This window comes from Copadichromis virginalis, linkage group LG11 (assembly GCF_057382275.1).
Source record: "Copadichromis virginalis isolate Kocher_CV1m ecotype Utaka linkage group LG11, C_Virginalis_male_GT1.1, whole genome shotgun sequence".
Taxonomy (NCBI): Eukaryota; Metazoa; Chordata; class Actinopteri; order Cichliformes; family Cichlidae; genus Copadichromis; species Copadichromis virginalis.
The window spans coordinates 4,532,277-4,548,285 of NC_140628.1; the positions used below are offsets into that span (position 1 = coordinate 4,532,277).

At 38.9% G+C, this 16,009-nt stretch overlaps 1 protein-coding gene across 2 annotated transcripts; it reads right to left on the reverse strand.

Moving 5' to 3' along the window:
- Window positions 1-432: 432 nt before the first annotated feature.
- LOC146697944 (uncharacterized) lies at window positions 433-14,679 on the reverse strand. 2 transcript variants are annotated; one of them, XM_085472881.1, is made up of 6 exons: window positions 13,268-14,679; window positions 12,329-12,357; window positions 3,718-11,894; window positions 2,065-2,181; window positions 1,845-1,948; window positions 433-1,740 (listed from the first exon to the last, which is right to left on the reverse strand). In XM_085472881.1, exons 3-4 carry the CDS (start codon window positions 11,092-11,094, stop codon window positions 2,176-2,178), a joined length of 7,383 nt encoding a protein of 2,460 aa, XP_085329007.1. In that variant the 5' UTR covers window positions 11,095-11,894; window positions 12,329-12,357; window positions 13,268-14,679; the 3' UTR covers window positions 433-1,740; window positions 1,845-1,948; window positions 2,065-2,175. The 2 variants fall into 2 exon arrangements, with proteins under 2 accessions (XP_085329007.1, XP_085329006.1); XM_085472880.1 differs by lacking the exons at window positions 433-1,740; window positions 1,845-1,948; window positions 2,065-2,181 and having other exon boundaries at window positions 3,024-11,894.
- Between the last annotated feature and the right edge of the window lie 1,330 nt (window positions 14,680-16,009).

Genomic DNA, 16,009 nt, shown 5'->3' on the forward strand with positions numbered 1-16,009 from the left:
TTTGAAGGAGTTAGATGCCAAAAAACGTACGGAATATATAATAATAATAAAGATTCGAATAACAATACTGTGAATGCTTTTCAAGCATTCACACTAACTAGAAAGTGCATTTTCTGAAGAAACTGCAGTGTGAATGCTTGAATCTGAATGTATGCACTGAAATGAATTAATTGCTGAATTTTGAGTTAAAAATATTGAATGAGATTAAAAAAAAAAACAAAAAACGAATTTAACCTGAAAACAAAGGTGCTGAACTGCTAAAAGCTGAAGGTTACACAGAAGCAGAAGTTGGAAAAAAGCTGAAAATGTTTTAAATGTAAATTAGAAAACCCTAAGAAATGAGAAAAGAACATTTAGAGTCAGAAAACCTCTGAATGAATATTAAAAGTTCATATTCTTCTAATTGAAATGAACTTAAAAGAAGAACAAACATTCTGCAGAAAATACAAACTTTAATATACAGCATGATGTTTTTCAGACATATACACATGTGTATATCATGTTTAATAGTATTACATACATCAATTTGTTTTGTATGTCATAGAAAATAACATAAAAATCTTAAGTCATATTTTACAGCTTCTTTCTGAAAAGGACTGGTAGAATAAAGAAAAATAACTAAATTAAATAACTAAATAAAAAATAATGAGCAACATATGAAATACATGAAAATTCAACTTTTAAAACCACAATCCTGAACCTTTAAATTGTGTTGGTTTCTTAGAACATGGCTGAACAGCTGTTTCTATCGGTCTACTTAATCTTCTGATCTGTCTACACATCTTTTTATTACTCATTCTTCTTTATGTTTTAATGTAAACAGAGTCCACACAGTGGTAAAAGAGAACTGTATAGAGATTTGTGAGTAAACTCAAATGAAAGCCTAAGGTGGTGACACAGTTTAACACATGCAAATAATCAAATAAACACATTAGTCCTTTTTGTGAACATGGATAAATAAGTATCAATACAGCATTGTTCAGCCATGCCACTAAATGCTTTTTTACACATTGTTTTAACCTGGGCTCAGACACAAAGTCCCAAATTTAGTTAGTCCCTGACTTTGAGTTGTGGTTATGACTAATTATTATACACAAGTCTTTATCTATCTGAACTCTAAGGACACAAATATGAAAAAACCTATACTTACCAGCTGATACCCCACACTACACACTAGGTGTGCCATGTGACCTGAAACTTTGGTACAAAATCATCATAATCATTCTGTTAACACTGTTTTTTAACACTGTTTGTGTTGCTGTTCAGCAGTTTAAAATGTTTTAGATTGGATTACATGGAATGAATTTGAATTTTCTTGGGGGTTTTTGTATGTGTTTCGTTCTCAGCAGATTTTTTCTTCCATACTGTTGAATTCCAGTTACCACATTTCTGGTCATATGACATCCCAAGTGCCCACTTAAAAAAATCCCCACAGTTAATTCAACATTAAAACAAAATAAAAAAATGTTAAATAAATAAAGGTTTGCTCTGTGATGAAATATTAAATAAGCATACATTGTACAGAGCACTAACAATGAAAACAATCCTTTAGCCTGTTGATCAGAGAGAGGCAGTCATTATGTCCATTTAAAACCTGTAATCACAGAGCACAATGTTTCTGTGAAACTATGAAGTCCCATATGATCCTCATCACGTCCAGTGACTTCAGAGTGGATCCTCCCTGTCATCCGGCCAGTGTTTGATGTGTGGCAAGCAGCACAGAAGCAGGATAGCTGAGGACTTTAAAAGAAGAGCAGAAAACGGGAACATATGTAGTTGTAAATGTAAATATCAGTGATACTTGTCTTGTCAAAGGGAATAAAATAATGAAAATGTTAACTTACACACTCATTTAGGGAGGATCTTGACACTGCACAGAGGAGGCACAGTCAGTCTGACAATGATGGTGATCTCCAGGGATGTTTTCCTGCAGCAACATTCCTGCCAACTGGCCGTGTGATCCAGAGTAGTTGGTTTGTAATGAACAGAAAGGTGTATATGTTAGGTAGTGTGCACTCAGAGCTGGTCCTAAGAAACAAACACATCCTGTAATAAACTGAATACCTGTAGTAGTGCTGCTGCAAATATGAAGCCCTTCTATCATGAGTGGTTTCAAAGAAGGTGTTTTGGAGGCTCGGTCACAGAAACTGTGCAGTCTGTTCAGTCCTGAGTGTCTCAGCTCTGATGGGGATGGATCACAGAGGGAAACACCTGAGTACAGACATTACAATACACTCTAACACTCCTAAGGTCAAGTGAAAACACAATTTAAACACTTTACAAAGAATGAATACATGTTTTCATGGAAATTATGTCATTAACCCTTTTTGTTGTGAGTAAATCTCACCGACTGCTTGTGGGACAAGCTAGAAGGAGGACTTATCACAGAATGTCTCCTGTGCTCCAGATGTGAAGTCTCACGCTCTGATCGTACGGCGATGAAGATGGTGATGATGAAGCCTCTCTGATCTGTGGCATTACAGTTTCTAGCTGCTATGTGCTTCACACTGTTGGATCTTACATGTGAAGCTTGGAGAAGACACAGGAGGACTGTGTCTCTCTTAAAAAAGAAAAAGAAAAAAGGAAACCTAACACCCTCCCCCCCCTCAGCTCCCACCGTAAACCCCCCCCCCCCCACTCAACTCCCCAACCTCACACCATCCAATGTCTATACAAATGTAGGGTATCAGCTGGTAACAGAAAGCAAGTGTAACATATGCACTACATATGTAACACTGCTGAAACATTTCTGGCCAGAAATGTGCAGTTATCAACCCAGACCCACCCTGATGATTGCACTGGCCGAAACATGATAAAAGCTCATAAAAATGTATGTTTCATCGAAAGATTTGTCCAAAAATATAATCGTATACTTTTGAAAAAGTTTAAAGTTTATAACAAACCAAAATAATAACATTTTTGTAAATAGTATTTCAAAATAGAGGCACACATAAAGTGGCTTAACTGTCATTATTGCTGTAATTAGGTTTGTTTGTTTGTTTGTTTGTTTTTTTAAAAAGCAACCTTTAGTCATTATTGTTCTCTCAGAAACAATGAAGAAGCTGTTGAACATTTATGTGTTGTGTAGGCAATCCTCTGGTCCACCCTCCCTCCCTCCCAGCCACAGTGAGACTGGGGCAGCCTGGCAGGATGTTGAAGCCTGGCTGCAGAGAGGATATGCCTACACTATTCATTTTAAACTGCTATATTTGATTTTTCTGACATTTATAGGTTACTGTTAGTGAATTTTAGATTTTCTGTAATAAATAAAATTGTCATCTTTTACTGATATCATTACTTAATTCATGTAATTGTATTTTATGTAAACAATTCAAACATTATACTGCAATGCAGGGCGTCAACTTTTAAATATCGCTCTACTTTCTTAAGTCATTCAAAAATATAGAAATTACTTACTGTATTCAAAGATCTAGATCATGAATCATCACAGGACAATACACAGTATACTGGGTCATGGTAACTATGGTATGTCTTCATGACTCCAGAATGGAGACATCGATCTGACTGAGAAATGAAAATTAGGTCAAGCAGTGTGTTCTTCTCTGTGGTAGGGGCAGTGATGACCTGTGCGTATCCCCTAGACTCAAACAGCTCCAGGATTGGTTTGTTTGCACTGGATAAAACATTCTCATTAAAATCACCACAAACTATGATGGGATGACAGTCCATGATCTCCAATGAGTCTAATAGGCTTACCAGGTTTTTCAGGAATGGCCTCAGAGTGTAGTCTGGAGGTCTGTATACAACTGCAATCAGAGCACTGACTGGTGCTTCAACCTTTAAAGCCAGAAATTCAAGGTCAGTTACATTATGGATGTACTGTTTTTCATGCACTTGAATGTCACTTTTCACATAAACAGCAACTCCACCACCACTTCTGTTTGCCATCTGGGGAAAGTTTGTGTAGGACAGGTGTCTGTTGCGTTTGAACAAATTGTAATTTTCCAAGTGGAGACTCTCTGCGACAAAAGAGCCCCGCAGGTGTGTTTCTGTTAGGCACAAAACATCTGCTAGACACAATTCATGGTGACTTTTGATGTCATTAATGTGAGCTGGCAGTCCCTCTGTATTATGATGAACAATGGTGAAAACCTCTGACCTGCTCAGTGTTTGCCTCACGTGTAGAAGAGGCATCATGTCATCAAGGTTGGCTTGTCTCATGTTCTCAAGCGCTGCAGTGATTTCTGGGTTGGTGAATATTTTTTTCTCTTCCATATCAAGAAGATACAGTCCACTGAGAGACGTCACTCTACTGACAGCTACGTAGGCCATGCCGGGCTCAAAAATGCTCTTAAGAGAGACAACAGCTGATGTAGTTGTCATACCCTGTACCTTATGTATTGTACATGCAAAGGCCAGCTTCACTGGGAACTGTCTTCGTACCACTCCTTTCTGCTTCAGATTCTCCTCTGCTCTCTCAATGTACACCATGTCGTCTGCTGGTGTGCGGTTATTCTTTCCAGATGTCTCATTATCCATTTTAAGTCCAAGCTTGATGATGTGTTGGTCGTTTTCAGAGTGAACTACTCTAAGTAGTATTCCAAAAGCTCCATTAACCAAACCATTTTGTATGTCAATGTTTCTGGTGAGCATGACACGAGCTCCTTCTGCAACTTTCAGTGTGTCTGGTAACTCGTTTTTACCTCCTTTCAACGGTCTGTCTTGAAGTGCCATTCTGCCAGTTCTAGGATCTTTTCTATAATCATCTGCATGGATGTCAATGATATGAGTGTGGAGCAGAGCCAGTGTTGCAGAGTTGTGTGCATCCACTTCTTTATTAGTTGCAAAAATGTGCAACGCATCAGTTGGACAATGGGCTGGTTCAGTTATGGCCTGTGACAACAAATTTCTATCTGCTTCGCAAAGCTCATCCAACTTTCCTTTCACACGAATTCTGTTCAGCATCTCTGCAAAGACAACATCATCTTTCTGACGCATAATCTCAGTCAGAGTGATCATCTGAAAATGCTCCCGCCACAGGTCGATCTCAGACGGGTCGTGCACACAGAGAGGTTTAGACTGTCGCACTGGGGGTAGCTGATAGAAGTCTCCGACAGCAATGACTGACATGCCTCCAAAGGGTCTCCGAGTCCCTTTGATCTGTTTGAGTCTTGCATCTACATATGCAAACAGATGTCTTGACACCATAGACACTTCGTCAATGACGATTATTTCAGCATTCAAAAGTTCTGATCTGACTTCATCCAGCTGATTGCCAAGTCCCTGAATGGGAGGTTTTAAGCTTCTAGGCAGCTTGAGAAGAGAATGCAGTGTTGTTCCAGAAATGTTAAAAGCTGCAGTCCCAGTGAAAGCAGTTAACAGGACAGTGGGTTTTGATATGTCAACGTCGTCTGCATATCTGGGCACTTTGCTCAGTATCTTAGATGCTTCTGAGTAGATGCATTTGATAAGATGTGATTTTCCTGTTCCAGCACCACCATTAATATAAAAGAAAAACTGCTCTGGATTTAGAGCACAGACTCTTTTAATGCACCAGTCTCTAACTGCATAAAATATGCAGGCTTGCTTCTTGTTCAGATTCTGAAACATCTGACGTAACAATGTGGGATCAATAGCAGGGGGTTCCCTGATGGCTCTGACTTCTGTTGAAGCATCAGCCTGACGGCTGTAGTCGGGCACATCTTCCTGTTCATTTTCATTGTCTCGCTCTCTTTCTTGTTCAACAAGTGGCAACCTTACGAGATCTGATTCAGGTGCCAGATTACACCATTCGTCAGTCACACCTCTGTTCTGCTCATATTCCTCAACAGCGCTCTCGATCTCCTCACTGTTTTTCTCATATTTTTCTCTGTTTCTTTTGACAATGTGTTGCACGTACTCAAGATGGTCAGTACCTGGTAGCTGTACACAGCCAGCACCATAGAAAGCCTGATAGGTTGGCAACGATGGTGTTTTCAGTTCGTGGTCTGAACGATGAGGAAGGTACAGTTTAAGCAGTCTTCCGTAATATTGCTCTGGATGTTTTTCTTGTGAGCAGCGGTGAAATCTGATGATAGCAGGCTTATCATTTTTGCGCCTTTGCACAAACCCCATCTCATTGAGAAGGGGCAAAACATCTTTACCTTTTTTCTGTTGGCCATAGACAATCCTGCAAGTAGCAGCAAAGTCTGCCATGCACATCTCCTCATACTCTGGTGTTTCAGGTCTGGCTTTGTATTTGTCATTCAAAGATGTCATCCAAACATTGGAAGACTCAGGTGTTGTGTTGTCCAGAACTGACAGGGGACGACTCATTTTCACAGGATTATCATCAGTTGGAATGAATATTACAGCACGTGAGCATTGCTTCATGTGAAGACCACATGCACGAGCAACACACTCCTGTGCACTGATCTCTCGCTTCTTTGAATATGCCTGCATGACGGCTCTCATTTCATCGCACTCATTTACACTGTCTTTATGGGAGTTCTCAATGACAGTTTTCAGGTACTCAGATAGCCCGCCCTCTTTTTTTGATATATATTTCATTAAATAATTTGCAGCACCAAAAGCATCTAAAACAAAGCTTATGTCGATATTACTGTTCCAGGCTTCAAGCAGATGTGGATTATAGCCGTTTATCCAAGAGTCTTTTGGATCACGCTTTAGTATGATCGTACTCCTCATGTTCATTTTATTCAGGTATCTCTGATATTCTGCATGTGTCAACTTGCATCTTTCCAAGAGCTGCTCTAAACTCATGGAAGCAGTTTCAGGTTCATTCAGCAGCTGGTTCAGTGGTCTGAGCTTGTTCTTTGCTGTTTCTACTTCCAGTGCATCATCCTCACTGGGTCTTGTGATCATTGTCTCATTGCAGGGTGGTTTGGGAAAACCAAAACGGCACCCGGAGCTTAAACTCCTAAAACACGTCTTTGTGTGGTTCTTACTGTGTTTTTGCACTTCTGTTACTTTTTTGTACAGTTCAGGTTGTTTATGTGGATCAGGCAGCTGAGCTGTGATGTATTTGTTTATAAAATCAAGAACAGTTTGCTCATCATCCTCCTCAAACACAGGAGCACCTTCTACCCACAGGAGGCAGTGTATGTGTGGGCTTCCTCTGTGCTGAAACTCAACTCTGTAAAAGTAGTCAATGACTTTGCCAAGTGGCTCTGCGGGAGATAAGAGTAAATCTCTGAATAATGCTTCAACTCTCTTGTCAAACATGCGCATTGTTGTGACAGGATTGCTTCTCAGGATGTCACACTTTGCTGACCAGTCGAGTCCTTCAAAATTCACTTGTTCACCTTGCTGCCTTGTTATTGCCTCGATCACTTCAGGCCAGCGCATTTCAGCAGCTGAAAATGTGCAAAAGAACGTGGGAGTTCCCAACTGTCTGATCATGGCAAAAAGATCTCTTGTTGTTTTCTCCCAATAGGCTGGGGTTCCTCTCAGAGGCTGCATGAATCTCACTGCATCTTTATTTCGCACCAGTTTCTCCACCTCATGTTTATCTTGTAACATGCCTGAGGTTATTTTTCTACCATCTCTGGTCAGAGGCTTTGCCTTCCTTAACTGTACTGTCATGCTGGATGTAGCCAAGTGTATTTCAGTCACAAACTGTGCAAAGAACAAATAGTTTGTGTCTTTGGCAAAACGATCATCAATGCAGAAAAGTCTTGATTTGAAATACCCACTGGGGGATACTTTGATCAGCCTTCTTTCATCAAGTGTGTTTTGGCCTGTAGGAAACTGCACAGGGAAGGCCATGGCCTCCAGTTTAGGTGTTTTGAAAAAACTTATTGGATTGTTTCTCTCTGCAGGAGCAACAGAGTAGATTCCTTCACTGAAACATAATATCTCCTCAGCCACATCAGGGGGCTGCAAACAGGACTCGAGTGCAAAACCACCATTAGTCAGTCCATCTGCTTGCTCTGAATCATCTATCATCTGTTCATGCGATTGTTCACCATCACAGGGTAACATGTCAATATCCTGTTCATTTTTATTTTGTGCTTCACTCAGTGCATTTTTCTCACAGCTGTCAATTTCCATTAAATCAGCCTCATCATAATCATCCTCATTCATGTTTTCATCATCATCATCCTCATCATCTTCATCAGGAAGAGTTGGATCACACAGCTCAGGATCATCTCTGATGCTCACATCCTTATACTGTGGATGAATCTGCTTGAGTTTATGCAGTGCTTGCACAAGTTTAGACCAGCTTACAGTCTGAAACAGCTGATGACCTTTGTAAGACAAGCGTCTCTTCAGTTTCACTCTGATCACCTGAGAATTAATTCTCAATCGAGGTAGTGTTTCAACAGTTTCCTGTACCTCTGATGGGACACAGACCACATTTCCTCTAATTGCTCTTTGTCTGCCTTTGGGAAGAGGAATGATCTTGGCAAATGGTATGCACTTGGCTATGAGATGTCTCTCCAGTATGTTGAGATCAGACAGTTCAGGTGGAGTATCAGCAAGATCCAGTTTATTGGCAACAGCAAGTGCTGGCATGGATCCATTTTTAAGATGATCGTGGCAGGTGTGACAAATCCACTCTCTCTTTCTCTCATCGGGAACATTGCACTGCTCATTTCTGCAGTTTTCATCACAAACATGAACAAACTTTCCTGTCAAACATGTTGCAACCACATGTGGGTTTTTGACATAATTTGACCTTCTGCAGGGTCGTACTTGGTTTGGAAATGAAGCCTTGAAGCATACAGTACATGGGTATGATGGTCCAGCTTTGATTTGTGATTTGAACACAGATATGGCCTCGTTAATCACACTGTTGTCACTCTCTTGGGTTTGTCTGTTCACCCATCTGTATTTCCTTTTTATTTTCATTGCACATCTCATATTGTGCATAATCCTGAAGGCAAGATTACTTTGATACCTGTCTCGCATTAGTTGTTTCATTAGTTGTCTGTGTCTTACTCTGAATGCGTCATCACGTGCATAACGCTGAGTCACTCGAGATCTCTGTCTCTCTCTGAATTCAGGGTTTTCTTGATACCTTTTAGTGATATAGTTTTTTTGTTTTTGTCTAAATTCAGCATTGTCACAGTAGCGTCTTTTAATATATTGTTGTTGTTTCTTTCTGAATTCATCGTTCTCACAGTAGCGTCTTTTAATATATTGTTGTTGTTTCTTTCTGAATTCATCGTTCTCACAGTAGCGTCTTTTAATATATTGTTGTTGTTTCTTTCTGAATTCATCGTTCTCACAGTAGCGTCTTTTAATATATTGTTGTTGTTTCTTTCTGAATTCATCGTTCTCACAGTAGCGTCTTTTAATATATTGTTGTTGTTTCTTTCTGAATTCATCGTTCTCACAGTAGCGTCTTTTAATATATTGTTGTTGTTTCTTTCTGAATTCATCGTTCTCACAGTAGCGTCTTTTAATATATTGTTGTTGTTTCTTTCTGAATTCATCGTTCTCACAGTAGCGTCTTTTAATATATTGTTGTTGTTTCTTTCTAACTGTAGCATTCTCAGAAAAACGTTTTTTAACATATTGTTTTTGTTTCTTTCTGAATTCATCATTTTCACAGTAACGTCTTTTCATATACTGTTGTCTTTTCTGTCTGACTTCAGGATTGTTTTTATATGCCTCACTTGTGCAAGATTTTTTCTTTTCTTTGTAATTTTTATTTGAAGCATACTTTTGTTGTTCTTTCCTTTTTTGGTTTTCTTTTCTCTGATTTCTGGGTTTCTCTGATGCCATTAATCTTCTTTTCATTTTGTTCCTTTGTTGTTTATTAACTTTTTTCAGTTTTTGTAAAACTATATCAGAAAGGTCACAGGCAGCAACATTTGTTATGGCAGCATTTGATTGACATGAAAAAGCATCACTTGATGGAAGGAAACTTAATTCACTGCATAGTTGTTCAGTGGGTATATTAGGAGGTTCATTCTGATCTTCATATGATGTGAACTGAGTCATTTGGTCTTCTTTTTGTTTCACCATTTGACAAAAGATGTTCTCAGTCAGATCAGTGGTTGTGTTTCTCCTTGGAGAAGAGGGGTTTGCTTCATCAACAGTTGCATCAGAGTGAGTAGGTGCCACAGCAGTGGCAGCTGTTGGTCTGCAGACTGTGTCTGTGATAGTATCACTCAGGTTGACTGTGCTCATACTGTAGAACTGCACAGGCTTCAGCTCATAGTTACAAGAAGGTGATATCTCCATCATTTCATAAGAATCTTGGATCCTCTTAATCATGTCACTGAGGAGTGTGAATTTCAGCATCACTGCTGTACCACGATTACGTGACTGTAGTAGTAGAGGAAGACCACTGGGTGTTCTGGAGTGTGGATCAAAGAAACCATATTTGCTTGATGTGGATCTGAACACTGCTATACACAATCCACTCATAATCAGTAAGGCATACTGCACATCTGACAACAGGCAGCTCAGTCCTGCTTCTAAGCTGAGAAAGGTATCTACTGCTTCCTCTGGAGGTTCTTCAAATGTCCCATACCGGGAAGGCTGTGTCATGTCGACATCATACATAGACCAGCGAGCATCAACTTTGTCTGGCAGCTCATCGGTTGCCAAATGAATATTTTTAGGAAATCTTTTCTTGGCCTCTTTGTACATCACATCACCTTTATCCAAGACCAGATTAAGGTCAGCTGTAGTCATGTTTTCATTCTCATGAAGGAATGCAAGAAATGTGAGTGAGTTACATGTGCACTGCTTGTTTCTGGAGTCTCCATACTTGGGATGAGCCTGGCTGTGAGATGCACAGACCTGTGTAACAGATGGCTGATTTTCAAGGTTCATTCTTTCTGCATGAGATGGTCCTGCCACATCACTGTGACAGCCTCTTTTCAAAAAATCAGCATAACCCACCTGTGGGTCACATGACACCTCATGTTGTTCATTAAATTCATGCTGCAGTCCACTCTTTACAGCATCAGCATAAGATACCTGTTGTACATGTGCAGGAACATGTTGACCTGCCTGTTTGACACCATCAGCATTGGTCTTTGTAGACACACTGTCTTCTGCAGAGCTCTGAGGAAAATCAAACTCAGCCTGTTCACATATTGGTACACTGTGAAACTCATGGAACTTCTTCCAGCGTTGTTTTGCAGCTTGTGACTTTTTCTGCTTCCTTGGCATTTTCACACACCTGTGTTTCTTAGGCTTTAGAAAATATGTTTATAAAATAAGAGTGGCACACACCAGGAGATGTTCTCTTTGTCTTTATATTTCAGTTTTTATTTGTCAGAAACAGTTGTCTTTCGTTTGACAGTTTGTTCTTCAGTCAAGAGAATATTATGCACTCTCTTTATTAGCTTGGCACAACTTAGCAGCAAGCGCAAAGTGAAAAACAGGTAGAGAGAAAATTTAGAAGAGAGAACAGGCAGAGCAGGAGAGACACGGCTGGGAAATCACAATCAAACCGTGAATTAGAGTTTTCTTTGTTTGTTCTCAGGTAGAGGCAATATATGCACTCCTTATTGCTTTAATGGCTTGGCGTTTTTCAGCAGCAAGCCAAGAGTGAAAAACAGGTAGAGAGAAAATTTAGAAGAGAGAACAGGCAGAGCAGGAGAGACACGGCTTGGAAATCAAACCGCAGATTTTTCTTTGTTTGTTCAGTTTGTTCATAGGTTGAGGCAAAATATGCACTCTTTATTGTTTTGTTGGCTTGGCGTTTTTCAGCAGCAAGCCAAGAGTGAAAAACAGGTAGAGAGAAAATTTAGCAGAGAGAACAGACAGAGCAGGAGAGACACGGCTTTGAAATCAAACCGCAAAAGGATTGTTGGTTTGGCAAAATTTCTCACAAACCACAGAGTGAAATACAGATGGAAAGAAGGCAGAGACAACAGGTGGAGCAAGACAGAGGACAGAGGGGTTGGGGGGTTGGGATGTGAGAGAGAAGACTGGAGATCTGGTCCTTGTTCTTCTTCTTCTACACACTGTGAACAAAAAAACAAGAAAAATATAATAATTTTATTAAAATAATATCACATGGTAATTGTATGAACTAATTGTGACTACTGAAAAAGGACAAAACAAATATTCAAGCTAAACTGTTGTCGGCTGCCATGTGCAAAAAGTTGCATAATTGGGCACTTTTTAAAATAATAAATATTTAATTAAATTCAGCAATAATATTTTTAAATACAAATATGATTGAGTGAATCATTAACTAATCACATGTAGTGTGACTACAAAAATATACGAAAAAAAATATTTAGCCCAATTGTTAAGCTGCACTTGTGTGTATTTGTTATAAAATTGTGTTTAAAAGGTCTAGCAAAAACTTTGAACCCATCACTTTACAGTTTATATTATTCAGATTTTTTATTTTTATTTTGGTCTGCTTCTCTTACAGTATGTGCACACCTACCAGGCAAAGCACAGATGTCAGTCAAGTTCCTGAAAGTGTAAGAGGAGAAATAATATGTTAGTTGTCTGTACAGTGTTATCAGACTAACAGAAATACAAAGCCCACACGACATGATACACTGAACTTATAATTAGCAGGTTATAGAATAATACAGCACACTAAAAGACACAGCAGCCATTTTATAATTCAAACTAATTACCTGAAGTATTGCCACTTATGTAAGACTGTTAGACTGTTACTAGCCTTAGCATTCCAGCTAGCATTAGCACTTCAGTTAATGTTAGCATTGCAGCTAGCGTTAGCATTGCAGCTAGCGTTAGCATTGCAGCTAGCGTTAGCATTCTTACTGTTAAAACTGAGCCACAATGGCAATAATAAAGCTCATTTGTTACTTTTGACTCAGTGACTGCCAATAAATATCACAGGGATATCACAGGAATATTCTTTTTGTCAGTTAACAATTGCTAAGGCTAGTGTTAGCACTATAGCTGGCATTAGCATTAGCATTGAAGCTAGCGTTAGCATTTCAGCTAGCGTTAGCATTGCAGCTAGCGTTAGCATTGCAGCTAGCGTTAGCATTCTTACTGTTAAAACTGAGCCACAATGGCAATAATGAAGCTCATTTGTTACTTTTGTCTCAGTGACCGCCAATAAATATCACAGGGATATCACAGGAATATTCTTTTTGTCAGTTAATAATTGCTAAGGCTAGTGTTAGCACTATAGCTGGCGTTAGCATTAGCATTGAAGCTAGCGTTAGCACTGCTGCTAACAGCAAAACATCATAAACCTGTATAAATGATAGCGAAGGTTATTCTTTTTTTTTTTTCTTTCTTTATTCTTTGAACTCTGTTGGACTTGATATGTGAGTTTAAATGTCAAACGTATTTTTACCATCATAAAAATAAAACACTGCAGTACTGATTGTATTGTACTTACCACAGCAGAGAGCAAAGCGGAATGACGACAGTTGGTCCAGTGATGGGTTAAAAACAGATGAGGCGTTCAGGTGGTGCTTGGAAATTTGAGCATCAGTTTGAACAGCATTAATGAGCATATACATGTCTGTGTGTTGGTCTGTGTGTGTGACAGACATAGAGAGATAGAGGGAAAAAATACACTATACTAGTGTACAAATTGGTACTTTTTGCCCAAGTATAAGCGAATGAGTGACATACAGAAAAACAGGGCAACTGGCATTAAATGAGCAAATAAAAAGTATTAAATCTTGAACTGTTTTGTGGGTTTTATTTTAAGACTACTTTGAGTGTATTCGTGGGGAGATAAACTATACAGACTATAAACAGAAACATTAAATGAGATTAGATTAGTTAAACGTTAGTTAAAAGGTGGGGAAATTAACTACAGACAGGTAGATGCTGTGAGCTTTAATTATCCAGTCAGAAAAGATTATTTTAAAGTCATCAACTGACTCCAGATCTGAAAAACCTGTGTGCAGAAGACAAGTCCACCAATACACAATCAGCTTGCATTTAGCAGGGCAATCAGAATGCTCTATTCAGTTGGCCTACACTAACTACTGACATACTATTTGTCTGAATTATTAACGGAGCCAAGATGCAGACTGCTTAAGTAGAGAGCGAGCTTTATTAACACGAAGGCAAAACAAACAGGAACGTGGTGTACAAAAAACACCTAAGAGTAACCTAAACTGGAAAAGGCTAAGCAAAAACAAACATGAAACAGAGATGCAGGGAGATGTAGAAAACATAGGGAAGCCACACAGGGCAACGGAGGGCGATACACAGATGAACCAGCCGCAAACACAAGGCTTAAATACACAGAGGGATAACGAGGGAATGAGACACAGAAGGAGGGCACAGCTGGGAGTAATCAGACATGATTGTCTGACATGTAATCTGAACACACTGAGATTGGACACGGACCTTCAACGTAAAACAGGAAACACACCGACAGAACAAAACCCACACAAACTTAACACAGACTAGGGAACACAGAACATAGGAACATGAAATGTGAAAAAGGAGCACAAAATCCCATAATAATAATAAACTTAAATATAAACAAGGAGTCACAGACTCTGGACAATGACACTATTATTCTGTGACCCCTTTCAAATCTGCTTAATGGCATCTGTTGGAAAAACTGCTTCTAAATCCAAAATTGTAATTCCTGTCAAGCCAGCTTTTAAACCATGGAGATCCAGAGGAATTTTTCTACACAACAGCATGTTCTTTATGTTCCCGCTGTCAAAAATGTGGTCACAGGAGTAATTTAAAAGGTGGGGTCTTTTCTGCTGTTGAGACAAACTCCTGACTGAAAACAATGTATTTCTATGGGTCAGTTAGGAGGTTATCTATCTACTTGGATCTACACAGTTCAAAAAGTTTACATCTCAATGTTTTGAAAGACACGGTGTTGGAAAGAGAACAACAATGGCTACGTTTTGAGGGTAAAATGATGGCTGTAAAGCAAACACTGTGGACACAGCAGCAGTTGAAAGAGAAGTGTTTAAGATGAATCTTGGCAGAGTGAGAGAGAGAGCTCGTTAAGCAGGCAGGTGTGAGCCTGGTTGCTATAGTGACTGCACCCAATGGCTCCATACACACGACACAGACATGCGCCTCACTTTTGCTGCTTAAAATGAACAGAAAAGTCAGGCCGAAACAAATCGTTCCCAAAAGAAAAGTACAAGTTGTATTGACAAAATTCTTTCACCGTGAGTGGCAGCAATGTCTAGTCTACCAAATTCTCAGTTTTCATGCCTGTGGAGTTTATTATATGGACGTGGTGACAGTGGAAAGACACCATGCTCTTCTGATTTTCAAACGAACCTTCTGAGCCATTTTAACATTAGAGTCTATGGAAGAGTTGGAGGGAGGAGGCTGTGCATTGGTGACATTTATGAAAGAACCATAACACCTAGTACAATAGTAAACACATTGGATGAAAGAGGACAGCCATGGCTACGTTTTGAGGGTAAAATCATACCTGTAGAGCAAACGCTGCGGACACAGCAGCAGTTTTAAAAAAGATTTTAAGATTAATTTTTTTGCTCCTCTCACTCTAGCAGTTGAGCTGTCTCACTCTAGCCCCAACATTCCGTCCCATACACACCAATTATAAATTTTGAAACGGGTGAAAAAACATCATGAAACTTAAACTGGAACTGAAGAAAAAGTATAATAGATATTGAAAAGATAAATACAAGTTGAATAGTTGAATGTCTTGTCTTCGTTTTAAAGTTTGAATGGTGGCTCTATGTCAATGTATGTGGAAGTAGTAAGAGTTTAAAAATGAGTAAGTTGAATGAGAATTTGAAGGGTCTCCCCATTGAAATACATGGGAAATTTTTGTTGAATAAAGTTGAATAAAATTAAAAATATAAATGTTAAAAATGAGAAAATTAGAAGCAGTCATGTCCAAAATAATAGGAATCTAACGATGTTTGAATGGTTTTTCTAAGTTGAACGGTTTTGAAGGAGTAGGCTTTGAAAAAACGTACGGAAAAATAAAATATAATAATAATAATAATAATAATAATAATAAAGATTCGAATAACAATACTGTGAATGCTTTTCAAGCATTCACACTAACTAGAAAGTGCATTTTCTGAAGAAACTGCAGTGTGAATGCTTGAATCTGAATGTATGCACTGAAATGAATTAATTGCTGAATTTTGAGTTAAAAATATTGAAT